The sequence below is a fragment of the Anoplopoma fimbria genome, chromosome 4 (assembly GCF_027596085.1).
Source record: "Anoplopoma fimbria isolate UVic2021 breed Golden Eagle Sablefish chromosome 4, Afim_UVic_2022, whole genome shotgun sequence".
Lineage (NCBI taxonomy): Eukaryota > Metazoa > Chordata > Actinopteri > Perciformes > Anoplopomatidae > Anoplopoma > Anoplopoma fimbria.
The window spans coordinates 20,918,932-20,933,346 of NC_072452.1; the positions used below are offsets into that span (position 1 = coordinate 20,918,932).

At 38.5% G+C, this 14,415-nt stretch overlaps 2 protein-coding genes across 3 annotated transcripts; one reads left to right on the plus strand and one right to left on the minus strand.

Moving 5' to 3' along the window:
• Window positions 1-738: 738 nt before the first annotated feature.
• gar1 (GAR1 homolog, ribonucleoprotein) lies at window positions 739-3,564 on the minus strand. The gene is made up of 7 exons (XM_054598231.1): window positions 3,458-3,564; window positions 2,983-3,200; window positions 2,126-2,280; window positions 1,932-1,991; window positions 1,717-1,828; window positions 1,342-1,488; window positions 739-1,260 (listed from the first exon to the last, which is right to left on the minus strand). Exons 2-7 carry the CDS (start codon window positions 3,182-3,184, stop codon window positions 1,250-1,252), a joined length of 687 nt encoding a protein of 228 aa, XP_054454206.1. The 5' UTR covers window positions 3,185-3,200; window positions 3,458-3,564; the 3' UTR covers window positions 739-1,249.
• A 48-nt stretch (window positions 3,565-3,612) lies between these two features.
• Window positions 3,613-9,155, plus strand: LOC129090585 (alcohol dehydrogenase class-3-like). Of its 2 annotated transcripts, none has more exons than XM_054598228.1 (10): window positions 3,613-3,653; window positions 3,778-3,810; window positions 4,222-4,323; window positions 4,721-4,871; window positions 4,961-5,048; window positions 5,147-5,366; window positions 6,111-6,371; window positions 6,640-6,772; window positions 7,608-7,746; window positions 8,859-9,155. In XM_054598228.1, exons 2-10 carry the CDS (start codon window positions 3,793-3,795, stop codon window positions 8,884-8,886), a joined length of 1,140 nt encoding a protein of 379 aa, XP_054454203.1. In that variant the 5' UTR covers window positions 3,613-3,653; window positions 3,778-3,792; the 3' UTR covers window positions 8,887-9,155. The 2 variants fall into 2 exon arrangements, with proteins under 2 accessions (XP_054454203.1, XP_054454205.1); XM_054598230.1 differs by having other exon boundaries at window positions 3,648-3,702.
• Window positions 9,156-14,415: the final 5,260 nt, after the last annotated feature.

Genomic DNA, 14,415 nt, shown 5'->3' on the forward strand with positions numbered 1-14,415 from the left:
AGTATTATAAATGTGGGAACGTGAGGGAATGAGTTGGTATAAAAATGAGTCATGTCAACGTCATTTTGTTATTTCACAGTAATTAATCATTTATATATTGCATTACCAAAAACGTGCAATAAGTTAAATTAAATAAAAAATATACTCCTCCCTCAATGAAATGTATGAAACTCATGAATATGCAAATATGTTTTATATCTGAAGATGTCAATACAAATACTCTGTGCAATACAATAGTTATAATAGTTTATGTCTGTATAATATAATATATATATTTAAGTTACTGTGGATTCTTTACTGTTTTTTTTATTGCTCATTTGCTTATTTATAATTACTTATTTTTGATCTTTTTTACTGTCTCTTGTTTGCACTATCCTCTATGCTGCTGTAATCCTGTAAATTTCCCCGCTGCGGGACTAATAAAGAATTATCTTATCTCTTATGTCTCTTATATACTTTTGTGCATCTTATTTATATGCACACACACACACACACTGTTGCATGTTGAACTCCAATTGGCTTCCAAACTTTACCCCTTCTGCAGAAACCAGATAGTATGAGTGTGTAGTTGTGATGGTCAATCCTCAAATTAATCAGCAATAAGCATAAATATATTTTTGAGTGGGCGGGGACTTTAGAATCTTCTTCCAATAGTGTTTTTTTCTCCTCTTTATTCTCCACCCTCAAATACCACTTGGTCTTCTACTACCATATCTGAGAATATAAAACAAAGACACATTTACAAATCACCTTTTAATCAAGGCCTTTAACAAAAAAAGTGACAACATTCTGCTAAAGATTTTACAAACTGAGTATTAAAATGTTTTCAGCTAACAGTATATAAAGACTTCCCACATCGGAAGAAATTAATACATGGTTTGTGAATGTATCTCTATTTTCCGTACAAACATCTGTCATAGCCAAACATTTGAACAAAATAAGCACAGGATATTTATTGATAAGCCTGTTCACAAAGGGACCCCATAAGGACCTCCCTATTAGGCTGAAAGGTCCTCGTTGTTAGACACAAACATACACAGGAACCTTTTAAATAATAGTCACCCATCACATATTTAAAAAAACTGGTACAAAAGTAAAACTAAGAAGGAAAATCCATTCAAGTTCTTCAAATAGAGGCAATGTCCATATTGTGAGTCCAACAGGCCAGGCACCGTCATGGAGTCCAGGGCTTTTGCTTGTGTAGCACAAGACGAGGATGAGACCGTCACAGCAGACCGTCACCATCAGATTATCTCGCGCCTACAAGTGAACAAAAATAAAAAGTTACCGTCACACCAGGACAACAAGTATAATTTGAAGAACATTAGAAAAAGGACAAACCTCTGAATCCACGTCCTCCTCCTCCTCCCCTTCCTCTGAAGCCACCTCCTGCACCACCTCGAAATCCTCCACCGCCTCGTCCACCTCCAAATCCTCCACCGCCTCGTCCACCTCCAAATCCTCCACCGCGGCCGCCTCTAAAACCACCTGAAAAAAAATAAACAAAAGCAAAGGAGAATGAATCAAACAACTCTTAAAAGCCGTGCTCGAAACAGGCACAAATGAACCGCACTTTCAATCCACAATAAATAAAACTGACAGATAATTTCAGCATAAGAAGAAGAAACTCAGGTCATGTTAAGTATCATGAACTACTCATTCATCGACAATAGAAAACAGGATTCATTCAAATGAGAAAACGTTTAGATGCCTCACCTCCACGACCACCACCTCTTCCCCCTCGGCCTCCTCTTGGCGGACCCTTCTCTCCTGGCGGCCTGGGGAGGAATCTCTGCAGCGGGAGGAGCTTCATTGGATCTATATAAAACTAAAAGAGACGTTGCAAATCACATACTATGCAATACACAGGGACACTGGCATGCTTTAAGTACGCAAACACACTGAAAAATGTTAAAAAATGTCTTTCATACCTTCTGCATTTTCTTAAATGAAGACGCCTTCATGTTATCAGAAAGTTTAACTGAAAAATACTGCAAGGATAGGTTAAGGAATTTACAGGACTTTGAGCTGCAAAAATGACATTTAATCCACAGAAGTTGACGTTTACTTTTCCCCCCACCACAAATTGTTTAAGAGACTGAAATAAAGACAACAGAAAGGATACGAAGTCCCGGAGCTGGCCAAATATCTCATCCACCTTCCCGATCTGCTCCTTGTTTTCCAAGTACACGGGGGCGTTGAAGTAGGGGACTTTGTTTTCCTCTGTCGTACACTTGCACACAATGTCATCTTCACATGGATGCACAAACTCTCCCACCGCTGCAGAATGGAAAACAATAATAAAAAAAAAAGGACAGTTAGTTGGGTATAAGATGTTCTAGCATCACAACAAATGCCTTCTGCTTAACTGTATGAGCCCTTTACACATGGTTTCCAGAAGTTTGCAACACTTAGCTCAAGCACATCGCCCACAATTAAAACAGGGGACGCAATAAAAAAAATGTTTTAAGTAACTAAAACAGAACCTTCAACAAACATAAGGAGTTGGCATAAATAGTGTTTTTGTCATGCTTCAGACCTTTAAGTATAAACACTTGTGGGTAGTTGTTTGTATTATGGTGGCATGAAAGTGAATTACAAATAATGTGCCTTCACAAGTGTGTCACAACTTGTAAATGTGAAGATTTTGTGTGTGATGAAAATGATTGCATTGTGTGTGGAGCGAGCTTTTTGCTTTTTAGGCCCTACCGTATTAAAATCAGCAAAAAACATTTGCTATATCATGAATGTTCAGATAGATTTTGAGTTTCTAGTCAGAATTACAACTTGGATGTTGACATGAAGGTTGTTTACAAGTTTAAATAAAAAATAAAAAAAAGGTAATATTCTTATTTTGCCTTCCACACTCATCATAGAGGGGATGTTGTTTAAATGATGTGCTGCCTCAGGGATCAGTTCTAGGGGCTGATCCTGGAGCAGGGCCCAACACATGGACACTCACAAACAGCATCATGATCTTACCGACGACATATTCTGGAGGACCGTAGTCTTGTCTGTTAAAGCCCCCTCTGCCTCCACCACCACGTCCAAATCCTCCTCCTCCTCTGCCTCCTCCATATCCTCCTCCACCTCCTCCATATCCACCTCCACCTCCTCTGCCTCCTCGGCTAAATCCTCCACCTCCTCCTCTTCCTCCTCGTCCTCCTCCTCCTCTGAAAGACATAATTCCCGCAAAAACACTGCGAAAAACACAAAAAGTCAAATCAAAAGAGCATAAAAACACATGGTTGTTTAGAGGGAGCATGGCTTAGCTAAACAGCTAGCATTGATCAAGCTAACATCGTGCACTGCAAAAGTTCGAGCTAACATGCTAGTTTCATTTATTCATTTAAAACTATAAACCACAAACCCACCCACAATTATGTATTCACTTCAAAAGTATAAACTTAATTTAAAAAAAACATTATGAACACACAGTTAAAAGCAGATTACTCACACAGTCGCTCGGCTAGCAGCAGCTATTTACTCGGAGAGGACTTCCATGCGATGACAACACGTGTGGCCGAGAGCTGCCGTAAAGGCGTTCGTCAGTATCGGGAAGTGTCGTGAAGTCAGACGTCTCCCCTCCCTGAGCTCACGTCACATTTAAAGGAGCAGACTGTTGCCTGTGACTGACAGAGATAAGAGGCTGAGTGAGTATGGCTTTACAGACTCCACTGTTATAGATATGACAACACACAGGTATGCACGTGAGATTTGGGGAGGTGCATGTGTGTGCATGTTCCAATCATTTTGATTATTTTTGTTTGATTGCAGGTAATAGTTAGTAAGATGTCAACAGCAGGTCAGGTAAGAAAACTAAACTTCTTCTGCAATTTTGTTTTATAAGTAGAATGAACTGAGGGTTGTTGTTTTTGCCTTATATATATATATATATATATATATATATATATATATATATATATATATATATATATGTAATTTCCCTGTTCAGGTCTATGTATGAAAGGCACAACATAGGCTGAACAATAAAATACTTGTAAAAAAAAAAAAAAAAAACATATATATTTACAAGTATTTTACTGTTCAGCCCATGTTGTGCCTTTCATACATAGACCTGAACAGGGAAATCACACTCTCATAACATGAAAGGAGACAACGCCCAATGTGTGATGTCATTTGAAACCGGTTTAAAAAAAATAAAAGGTATCCTACCAGACGAGCAACCAACGGACATAATGTGTTTATATTCCCCCTCAGGTGATCAGATGCAAGGCAGCTGTTGCATGGGAGCCTAGGAAGCCTCTGTCCATTGAGAATGTGGATGTGGCCCCACCTAAGAGCCATGAAGTCCGCATCAAGGTCAGCTGATCATCCCGAGTTTGTCTGTTATGCAAATGTCTGTAGTTTATTGCTTTTAAACAAGCATTCCAGTGTTAATATGATTTGATTTTTTTAAGAATAACTTGAAGTTGAAGGTGTTAAATTATAACAGAATGAAAATAACTATTTGGAACAATGTTGTAATAATTTCCCACATAGACAAATTGACCAGGATTTATGTTAAGACTTGTATTAGTCACATGGATGTAACATCCAGTTTTTACTTAGATCATACACGCAACAAATGTTGATAGGGAATAGCTCAATGTGTCTCACTTCCTCTGCTTCAGGTTTTTTTCTCTTGAAATAGTACATGCTTAACATCATCAACTTCCTTAAACTGTCATGTGAATGGACTGTATGCCCATTTGCACAGGTTGTTGCCACGGGTGTCTGCTACACGGACTGGCAAAGTCTGTATCAGACTGGAAAAGGGGGGAGGTTGAGACCATTCCCGTTAGTACTCGGCCATGAAGCAGCGGGGATAGTGGAGAGCGTCGGGCCTGAAGTCACCAAATTCGCACCGGGTGAATTATAAACCTCATAACAGACAAGTTGACATCACATGACATGTAACTGAGACTCAAGTAGTTATTTCTGCTTGTTGTTTTCACAGGTGACAAAGTTATTCCACTTTTTCTGCCACAGTGTGGGGAATGTGATCGATGTCGGGGCCCTGAAATGACCAGATGCAGGAAGAAATGGTGATCATTACTCTGTTTGAACACCCAAATCACTATTGCTTTCATGGTGTTTAACTACTCAGTGTTTTTCAATTCCATTCCATTTTTGTGGCTTTCAGGGCGAACACAGAAGTGGGTGTAATGGCTGACGGCACAAGCAGGATATCTTGCAATGGCCAGCAGGTGTACCAGTTCCTTGGCGTCAGCTCTTTCTCCCAGTACACTGTGGTTTCTGATGCCTCACTTGCAAAAATAGAAAGCGACGCACCGCTTGACAAAGTGTGTATCCTGGGGTGTGGCGTCTCCACCGGTTATGGTGCTGCTGTTAATGCATGCAAGGTAAGAGGATACAGATCTGCCAGATATTTCAAATTATAATTTCAATTCTCACCAACTCTGATGTGGACCAGTTGTTGTTATGTGCAGAACGGTGCCTGTCCTTAGAACAAGAGGAATGCAACACAATAACAAAGATGTGATTACATAATAACCCTTCATAAACAGTTGAACTTGTTATAAGAAAACTGTTTTACTATCTGAAGGAAAATCTGTCATTTTCACAATTTGCTGCCCAGTGTCGTTTAAAGTAGGTGTCAGGACTGTAGTTATCTGATTAAAAATATTTCCATATTCCACCCCTTCCTTTTATTCAAAGTTTGTTTTGGATATCAGAATAAGATGAATACAGATTAAACAAAGTTTTGTGGGAGAGGCTAAACGTGTCTAGAAAACATCCTTTTTTGAGTATTGCACAATCTTAGGATTGTTCAATAACAATGAAAGTGTGAATTCTGAAACCAAAGTGGAAGTTTGAATAAAACAAAAATGATGACCAAGCATTGTTGAGTTCCTCTTTCAAAATACTTGAATTAAATCCAATAATGCTGAAAAATCATATTGCATGAAAATAATATGGGCCATTACGAGGTCAAAAGAAAAGACAAATGTGTATAATAGGTATGTGTAGAAGAATGAAGGCAACATATACAATATAAAAGTTATCTTTAAACATGATGAAGTGATCTCATCAGATGTCTCTCTAACAGCTTTTGGTTGTCTGCCTCCCAAATCGTGTGCATCCAGGTTGCAAAAGACTCCTTGTGCGCCGTGTTTGGGCTCGGAGCTGTCGGACTGGCAGCCGTCATGGGCTGCCAGGCCGCTAAGGCGAAAAGGATCATCGCGGTCGACTTCAACTCCGACAGGTTTGAGAAAGCCCTCATGTTCGGAGCCACTGAGTGTATCAACCCTCAAGATATCAGCAAGCCCATCCAGGAGCATCTGGTGGAGATGACGGACGGAGGGGTGGACTACGCTATGGAGTGTGATGGAAGTCCAAATTTTATGGTGGGTGTTCTGTTCAGAAACGTTGAGTGTTTGAGTCAGTACTGGTACAGTAGGAATATTCTAGTAGTCTGTGTCACTACAGAATGTAAATTATTTTTTACATAGGTTTGATAAACAAGTTATGCAAAAAGAAAATAATGCACAATTACACTTTTTATTTACACAATTTGTAATTTTGTTCACATTCTAGTTGGATTTGCCTCTGTGAAAATAAATATATTTTAAAAGGAGTATTCATTAAGAAAACGGGTTCTTTATGTTGTCTTAGAGTGCTGCGCTGGAGTCTACAATAGACGGCTGGGGAACCTGCGTCATTGTTGGGTGGACGGAGGAAGAAACATTGAGCGTCATGGTTGAAAAGATTCTGATGGGACGCACCTTGAAGGGGACTCATTTTGGAGGTGAACTTTAAAAAAACAGTTTGTTAGTTCATGCAAAAAAAATGGCCTCGCCTTATGCTTCAATTTAAAATGGTGCTGTTGCATTCTGGGCCCAATTTCAAGTACTGATTTGTGCTTATTATTGATAAGAATATTGATGGTTAAAAGTGAGTAAAAATGCCAATCACGAGTATTCAGAGCCCACGGTGATGTCTTCAGATTGCTTGTTTTTTCGAATCAACAATCCCAAACCAGAAAAATAGTACGAACCAGTTAATGTTGAACGCTTTTGCTCAATTAATAACTCAAGAATGAATTAGTCAACGAAATTGTTTCGTTACACCAGTCAGTTTATGTTTTCAGCTGGAGTTTTGATCACAGTCTCACACAATTAAAGAGTAAAGCCTTCTTACTTGAGTCACTAATAAACAGGCATACAACGACAAAATTCACTGAGAAGAGGCCGGTAGCTAACAGGATGTGATGCAACCACACAACATGTTGCATTTTAAGTAAGGCAAGTGGCCTCTGTTATGTATTTACATCTGTTCGATCATACTTTGAAGCTATGTACAGGATGCAAGCGTACTCCCACATCTGAATGAAACACAGGAAATCACTACAGGAAAGAGTAAACGAGGCATGCTGAGCACAAAAACACATCACAAACTAACATCTGATATGCACTGAACACCTAACATATCTAACATCATGAGAGTATTCAAAGGGGTTAATTCCTTTCAGTCACGTAAAATAAATGAAAAGACGATGAGGAAAATGCACTTTTCTCAGGGGCTCATTAATGTTTGCTGTATTGTGGTCCATGAAGACTCAGTTTTGTTATCCTCTTCTAAAGGTTGGAATAGTGTCGATGGTGTGATTGAACTGGTGAAAGACTACATGCAAGACAAGCTGAAGCTGGATGAGTTCATCGACCACAACCTCCCGCTGAACCAAATCAATGAGGCCTTTGATTTAATGGAGAGTGGGCAAAGGTAAGACGTGACTTAATTGTGGACGCCCCATTTTTTTGTTTGTTGAAAATGTCTTCCTGAACGCTTGTGTGTGCCTCCTTGTATTACTCACGTTGTTAAAATATGTTTAAACGCTCACAAAGGTGGGACTCGAATCCTATTTGGGGACCAGAAAATATCCCCACAGAGTTAAGAATTAGATTTTTAGGGCTGAGACTTTAACTTTGGCTAAAGGTTAGGTTTTTAGGTTACGGCTGGGGTTAGGGAAGACAAAAACAAAACTGTGAGGTTTAAACAATTCCAATGTAATAGTATTCCCACACATCATTTAGTGTTTCATAAAGAAAGAGCATTTATTGTAGTATTCCAAACAAGAAAACTTTGGAATTAGATTTTTTTTTTTCGAAAATATCCAGAATTTTACCAAATGCAAATATTTTCAGCAAAATATATGTGATATATAAATTAATTGTATATATTATTCTTTATGATATATATATATATATATATATATACAGCAGGGAAAATAAGTATTGACCCACCATTTTTCTCAGTAAATATATTTCTAAAGGTGGTATTGACATGACATTTTCACCAGATGTTGGTAACAACCCAAGTAATCCATACATACAAAGAAAACAAAACAAATAAGTTCAGAAATTAAGTTATGTGTAATGAAATGGAATGACACAGGGAAAAAGTATTGAACACATGAAGAAAGGGAGGTGCAAAAAGGCATGGAAAGCCAAGACACCAGCTGAAATCTATCAGTAATTAGAAAGCAATCCTGCTTCTAAAATGGTGACTTGTTCAATACTTATTTTACCCGCTATATATATATATATTATATCTCCTATTATTTTAATAATTGATTAATCAGATTGTTTTTCGTGATTTATCGATTTGTTGCTTATCCATAAAATTTCAAAGACTTTGAGAAGTGTCCATCACAGAGTCCAAGGTGACGTCTTCAAATGTCTTGTTTTGCCCAAAACTGAAAGATATTAAAACCCGCGAATAATTCACATTGGAGAAACTGGAAACAAAGATTATTGTTGTTGTTGTTTTTTACTGACTCAAATCAATGAATCAATACTTTGGTTATTCTAACAATATTTCTTCTTTCTTTTTAGCATCCGTACTGTTATCAGTCCGTGGTAAGAGGAAACTGCACCTTCAGTGACTACCATAATAAGAAGAATTAACATGGTCATGAAGTGAATATATTTTACATGCATGTCTGCAGTGTTTTTATGAAATTATCTAAGCTCTTTTTCTTAAAATATATTGACAACTACAATGTTTTCCTTGCTTGACTTTGTAACAAATGAGCACCTTGTCCACTAGAGGGCAGTCTTATATCATGTAAAAAGCCTCTATGTTTGCATCCATAAATACCATTTTATACCATTTATAAAGACATTGCTTTCCCATCTGCAAATGATTCTGTGTTTTTATTTAGATTAAATTATTAAAAAGTTTTCTTTATCTTGCATATCTCACACTTGATCACAGGGGAGAAACACAACAGCATGTTTTGTGAACTAAAAATAACGATGAATATAAATCCAAGATGTTTACAGCATCAGCAGTTACACAGAGACAAATACACTCTACATCTGTCACACTTGGCAGGGATATACACTATATACAGGGATTGTGGTCCAGATATCAACGTGAGGTGATAGTTGGAATTAAATACCCTTGTATAGAATACGGGGTAAAAGACACAGGAAACAAATGGCTGAATCTGTCATCAGCCGTGGAGAAGTATCTGCTTCATGTGGTCAGGCTTACCAAATTTCGTCCTTGGTAATATTATATATTGATTTAAAGGGGAGAGGGGCTAGAATAACACTTGTGGGCTGTCAGGACAGAAGACGAAAGGTTGTTTGGGGAATGCCTCTCGGTGAAGAATTGAAATAGCTGTCGGAGGAATTTGTTTTATTGAAGTTACGTTCAGATCAAATGAAAACCTTTGGCAGTCCTCTCTGCTTTTCCATCTTTATTTTAAATGGAAAATAAATTGGTGCTCGTCCTGTTATGTTGGTCTCCTATGCCTTTGTGCCATCAATCACAGATTACACAGCTTAGACACCCCCCCATCCTCCTCCCGAAGAATCTCAAAGTAAAGACAGTGTTTAAAGAAATAGAAAGCAGAATAATGCAGAGAACGGGGGCAGACAGAGGGAGATAAGAGAGGAAGATCAAAAGACAGACGAAGACACGTTTTGACAGGTGGTTATGTGACTGGGCATCCTCATCTGTAAATGTTGGACATGCTCACAGATTTATAAGGCTTTCTTGGGGACATGTGTCTGAATGTCGGCCTCGTGGACAAGAAAACTATTCAAAGAGATGACCATAAGTCTCCAACCTTTCTTCCTCTCTGTGTCTGAACTCCACAACCTCTGGAATTGTCACAGATTTGTGCAACTAATACAGGGAGGGCATGCTCTCTGAATTACAACCACAGCAAGTCTTAACTGTCCACCTTGTCACGTTTCACGTACACTGTGTAATTTGTCAGAATAGGAAACGTTGGCGTAAAGTGGCTACAGTTGCATAGAAAAGAAGACAGCAAATGTGCAAATGGAAAAATCATATTTACATTTTTATTTCCTTGTTCATTTCTTTTTCCTTCCTTCTCATCACTTCACATGCGTTGACTCTTTTGGGCACGTGTCTTCATGGAGATCACTGACAAACAACAGAAATGCCAGAGGAGGTAAATGCCATCACACAAATAAAGGCATGTCTGGGAAAAAAAATGTCAAAAGGTGCCGCCTTGCCTTTAGAGATTTCCTTTTATTTACTAAGCTTCATTCCTGTGAGACAGATGGCACATTAAATATGATGAGAACATAGAAATGGTGAGTGGGAAAAAACCTATTTGAACAAAGACAGTATTCTCTTGTTAAAAACAACACAAAATATAACACAACTGCATGGAAAGAGTCTTGCTCTGATTCAATTGGTAATTCATGTCATGGCTAATACAAATAGTATATCTACCAGAAACTACAAGTCATACTATTTGGTATCAGCTTAGTTATGGTTTTATATATCTTCTTATATTAGTTATTTCAGTATATATATAAAAAAAAAGTGCCTCTGCATAAGAAATAACGTGTTCTGAGATGTCACACTTGGAAAAGTACAGGTGTAAGTAACAAAATGAATGATTGCTGAATCCAATTCAGGGGAGCTTGACTCGGGGTCCTGGTATTACGGGTGTCGGCACACGTTTATCTACTATAACAAGTCAAATTGTCTGCTGTGAACAAAGCCTATGGCATAAATGGATGCAGGAACATCTTGGTGTTTACTTGGTTATTTCATTAGGCATTATATTTATCTTCCTACCAGTTCAGGCCCATGACAGGGCGTAAATTCTGTAAATAAGTTAAAAAGCGTTGCTTGTCCACCTCTAAATGTCTGCTGAAATCCCATTAATCGGTCCAAAAAAACATCTGTATTAACATCACAGAGAAATAAGCCAGAGGAGAAAGCATGTCTGACAGAGACACAGTCAGTTAGACGGAGAGATAGAGGGATGGATCTACTGTATAACCCCAACGGCTATGGAAGAACGGCCCACTTAAGTCACTAAAGACTGCCAATGTGAGGCCCCTGCTTTATCAGCAAATCCTGGCCATTATACAGCTAATGCCAGGCATCGCCTGTGACATCCCCTGTCTTTCTCCGACACGGTTAGCTTTAGCTTCTGTGTCAGTGGAGTATACCCGGCTTTGCTGGAGGACAGCGCAATACAGTGCTTAGTGTTTTTGAGAGGTGACTAGTTTTTCCACTGTATAAGGGCACTGTGTAGTAACAAATCTGACACAGTGGGCTATTGTTATTAAGTGAAAGCCTATTTTATAAAAAAAAAAATGAAATTAAGAATGTTCTAGGCTTAATATCAAAGCATTTTGACAACACAATGGACATTCAATGGTTTTTCGAGCATTAAAAACACTATTTTTACAGATAAGGGCTCAACAACAAGGATTGCCCGCTTGCCAGGGGCGAATGAAATGCCATGCCCCGGCTAGTTAATCTAGCAAGTAACGTGTTTGATCGAGGAAGTGAAAAAAAAGAATGAAACACATTGTGGGCCATCTCACTTCCTTGTTGTGTCTGTGAAGAGTTGCACATCCACAAAATGTATGGGGAAGTGGTGAGAAAATGGCACCGGGTAGAGACAAGTTTATGAGCTGAAGCATGAGCGAGTGGTTCAATTATCCTGGAAACAGGAGTTTAGTTGGGGGGCGAAACTCCAGATTAATTTACCTAAAAAAAGATGAATCACTGCAATTAACTTTAGTCTTTGTTGTCATTTGATAACCGCTAATAAATATTAAAGGGTAAATAAAAATGTACTTATGGCAGGCAGATTTCTGACCCAACAAAAAATGCTGAACCCTGCAGATACAGTTTCAAGTACAGTCCACACATCATTCCTATGCAAGAGTGTGGTCCCACACTCAGAGGCCTTATTGTAATACAAAACCCTGACAATGACTGTATCATGATCTTCTCATCGAGTCATGCAACACCATGTGTCTTTTTATTTTGTAACCTGTCAGTCATATTGTGTCAGTGTTTTATAGTTAAGTTACAACAGAAATAGACAACAAAGAACAGGATTAGACAGACCACACGTGGCTATTACCAAAGAGAAACACACACAGACACACATTAGGTAGTGTATATGCGTGGCAGGTCTAAGCTTTTGTTGTGTTTTGTCTGACAGCAGCAGTAAAGTAGTAATTGAGAGATTAGCTCTAAGGTGCTATCATGGCACTCCTTTGTTTGGTGTCTCCCTTGTTGGTCACACAGAGCAGTACTAGCATGCGTGGGAAGGAGTCATACACTGAGATAGATAGTGCAGTTTGCCTTATTTTAGCTACTTTGAATCATGACTGATCCGGTCCAAAAATGGCATCCTTAACCAAGACAATGTACGATGTAATATTTTTAATCACAGGTAAATTTAATACCTTGATTGTCAAATATGCTTGCAGAATCAGATAGAGTGCACGTGTAGATGTGTCTTTAATCCTTATTGTCATAAAAGTTAAATAAGGAATATAGTTCCTTAGAAAAGGTACAATAGTGGAAAATTTTACCTTGTGGGATTTTACAGAGCTCATCCACAACAGACTTGGACCCAGCCCTATCCGCTCTGCCACAATGCTTTTTTTCCCCCTGAATGCCAACAGAGTCCTTTCATGTGGTTATGGGCTGAAGGTAGGGGGAGATATTTCTCTCTCAGACCCAGTGTGTTTACCCCCCTAATCCCTGAGAAGAAGTTCACAAGCATGAAGAAAGTACTGGGAGCTTTATCTACCTCCCAAACCTGCTCAGTTTACTGCTCCCCGGTTTTCCACAGCCACACAGGGCTTGGGTAATTCCTGGGAATGTTTGTAAAGGTTTTTGTATGCATGTGTGTCTGTGTGTTAAGTTGTAAGAATATAATTGGTACTAAATTACTGGTTGTGTTCTTATACTGAACAATCTATACTAGTCCACCCTAAAGAATGTGTGCATTATTACGTGGTGGCGTCCATAAAGAATGTCCTCTGCTACTGTTACTACTGTTGGGTCTCATACTTCTAATAACATGATTTGTACAGCACTCTTTAAAAGAGAATACATTCCTAGCAGTGCGGCCTTTGAATGGTAGTGCATTCCACAGCAGCAAATGAACTCATGGTGGCAAATTAATGCTTTAGAAAGTGTGTGAAGAGCTTTTTTTTAATGTTGGTGTAAGTGACAAAAGAGCTCAGAAGGTTCATAAATATAATTTGTAAATGCAGGCCTTATAAGTTATATAATAGACTTTTTAAGCTACTTTTTAAACTAAAATGGGGTAATGTGATCCCTTGTCTTACTTTAAGTTAACATTCATTGCATTTTAAATCAGTTGAAAACGATTGAGTGTTTGTCTGGTTTTTACCACACAGTGCTTAATATAGAGAGTTACAACCCAGATGGTATTAAATAAAGTCAAAAACCTTTTTAGGTCAGCCTCAAACAGAAATGGTCTGATTTTCTTATTCTATCTTACTACTACTACTACTACTACTACTACTACTACTACTACTACTACTACTACTACTACTACTAGCACTTCTACTAAGAATAGTATTTAAGCCTGATCGCAGCTGTATAAATGTGTCTGGTTTAGGAATCTATTCTGCTGCATTTTGAATTGCTTTAGATGAGAGTGACATCTAAATGGCTAGAACATAAATGTAATCTCAAGATGTTTCTTGTCGAAGTAATTCATAGTAAACTTCTCTTTGCACCACCGAGAAAAAATGTTTTTGCACTTGTTGTGCTTGGCCCTGAATAATATTCTGTCTCTGGTGACTCTGGGGTTGTTTTGTCTGGTTTGTTACGTTTGTTTTTTGCTCGATTTATCTTCCAGTGTTGGTTCAAACATGTCTCAAGGTTGTGGTAGGACAAGGACAAATCTAAATGAGTGTGCTGTGAATCATAGTTACCTTGTTATACCGCCACAGTAAAGTACATCATTCTGTTTTTTCCTCTTCTCCCGACAACTCACTGTTTTCCAAAGATGAGGCTCCGTGATCACTGCTCCTGGCCCGCTGCCAGGCCACAGAAGGATTGGGCCAATCCCAAAAAATACACTTGGACCAGTTTAAACACTTCTTTGGCTGG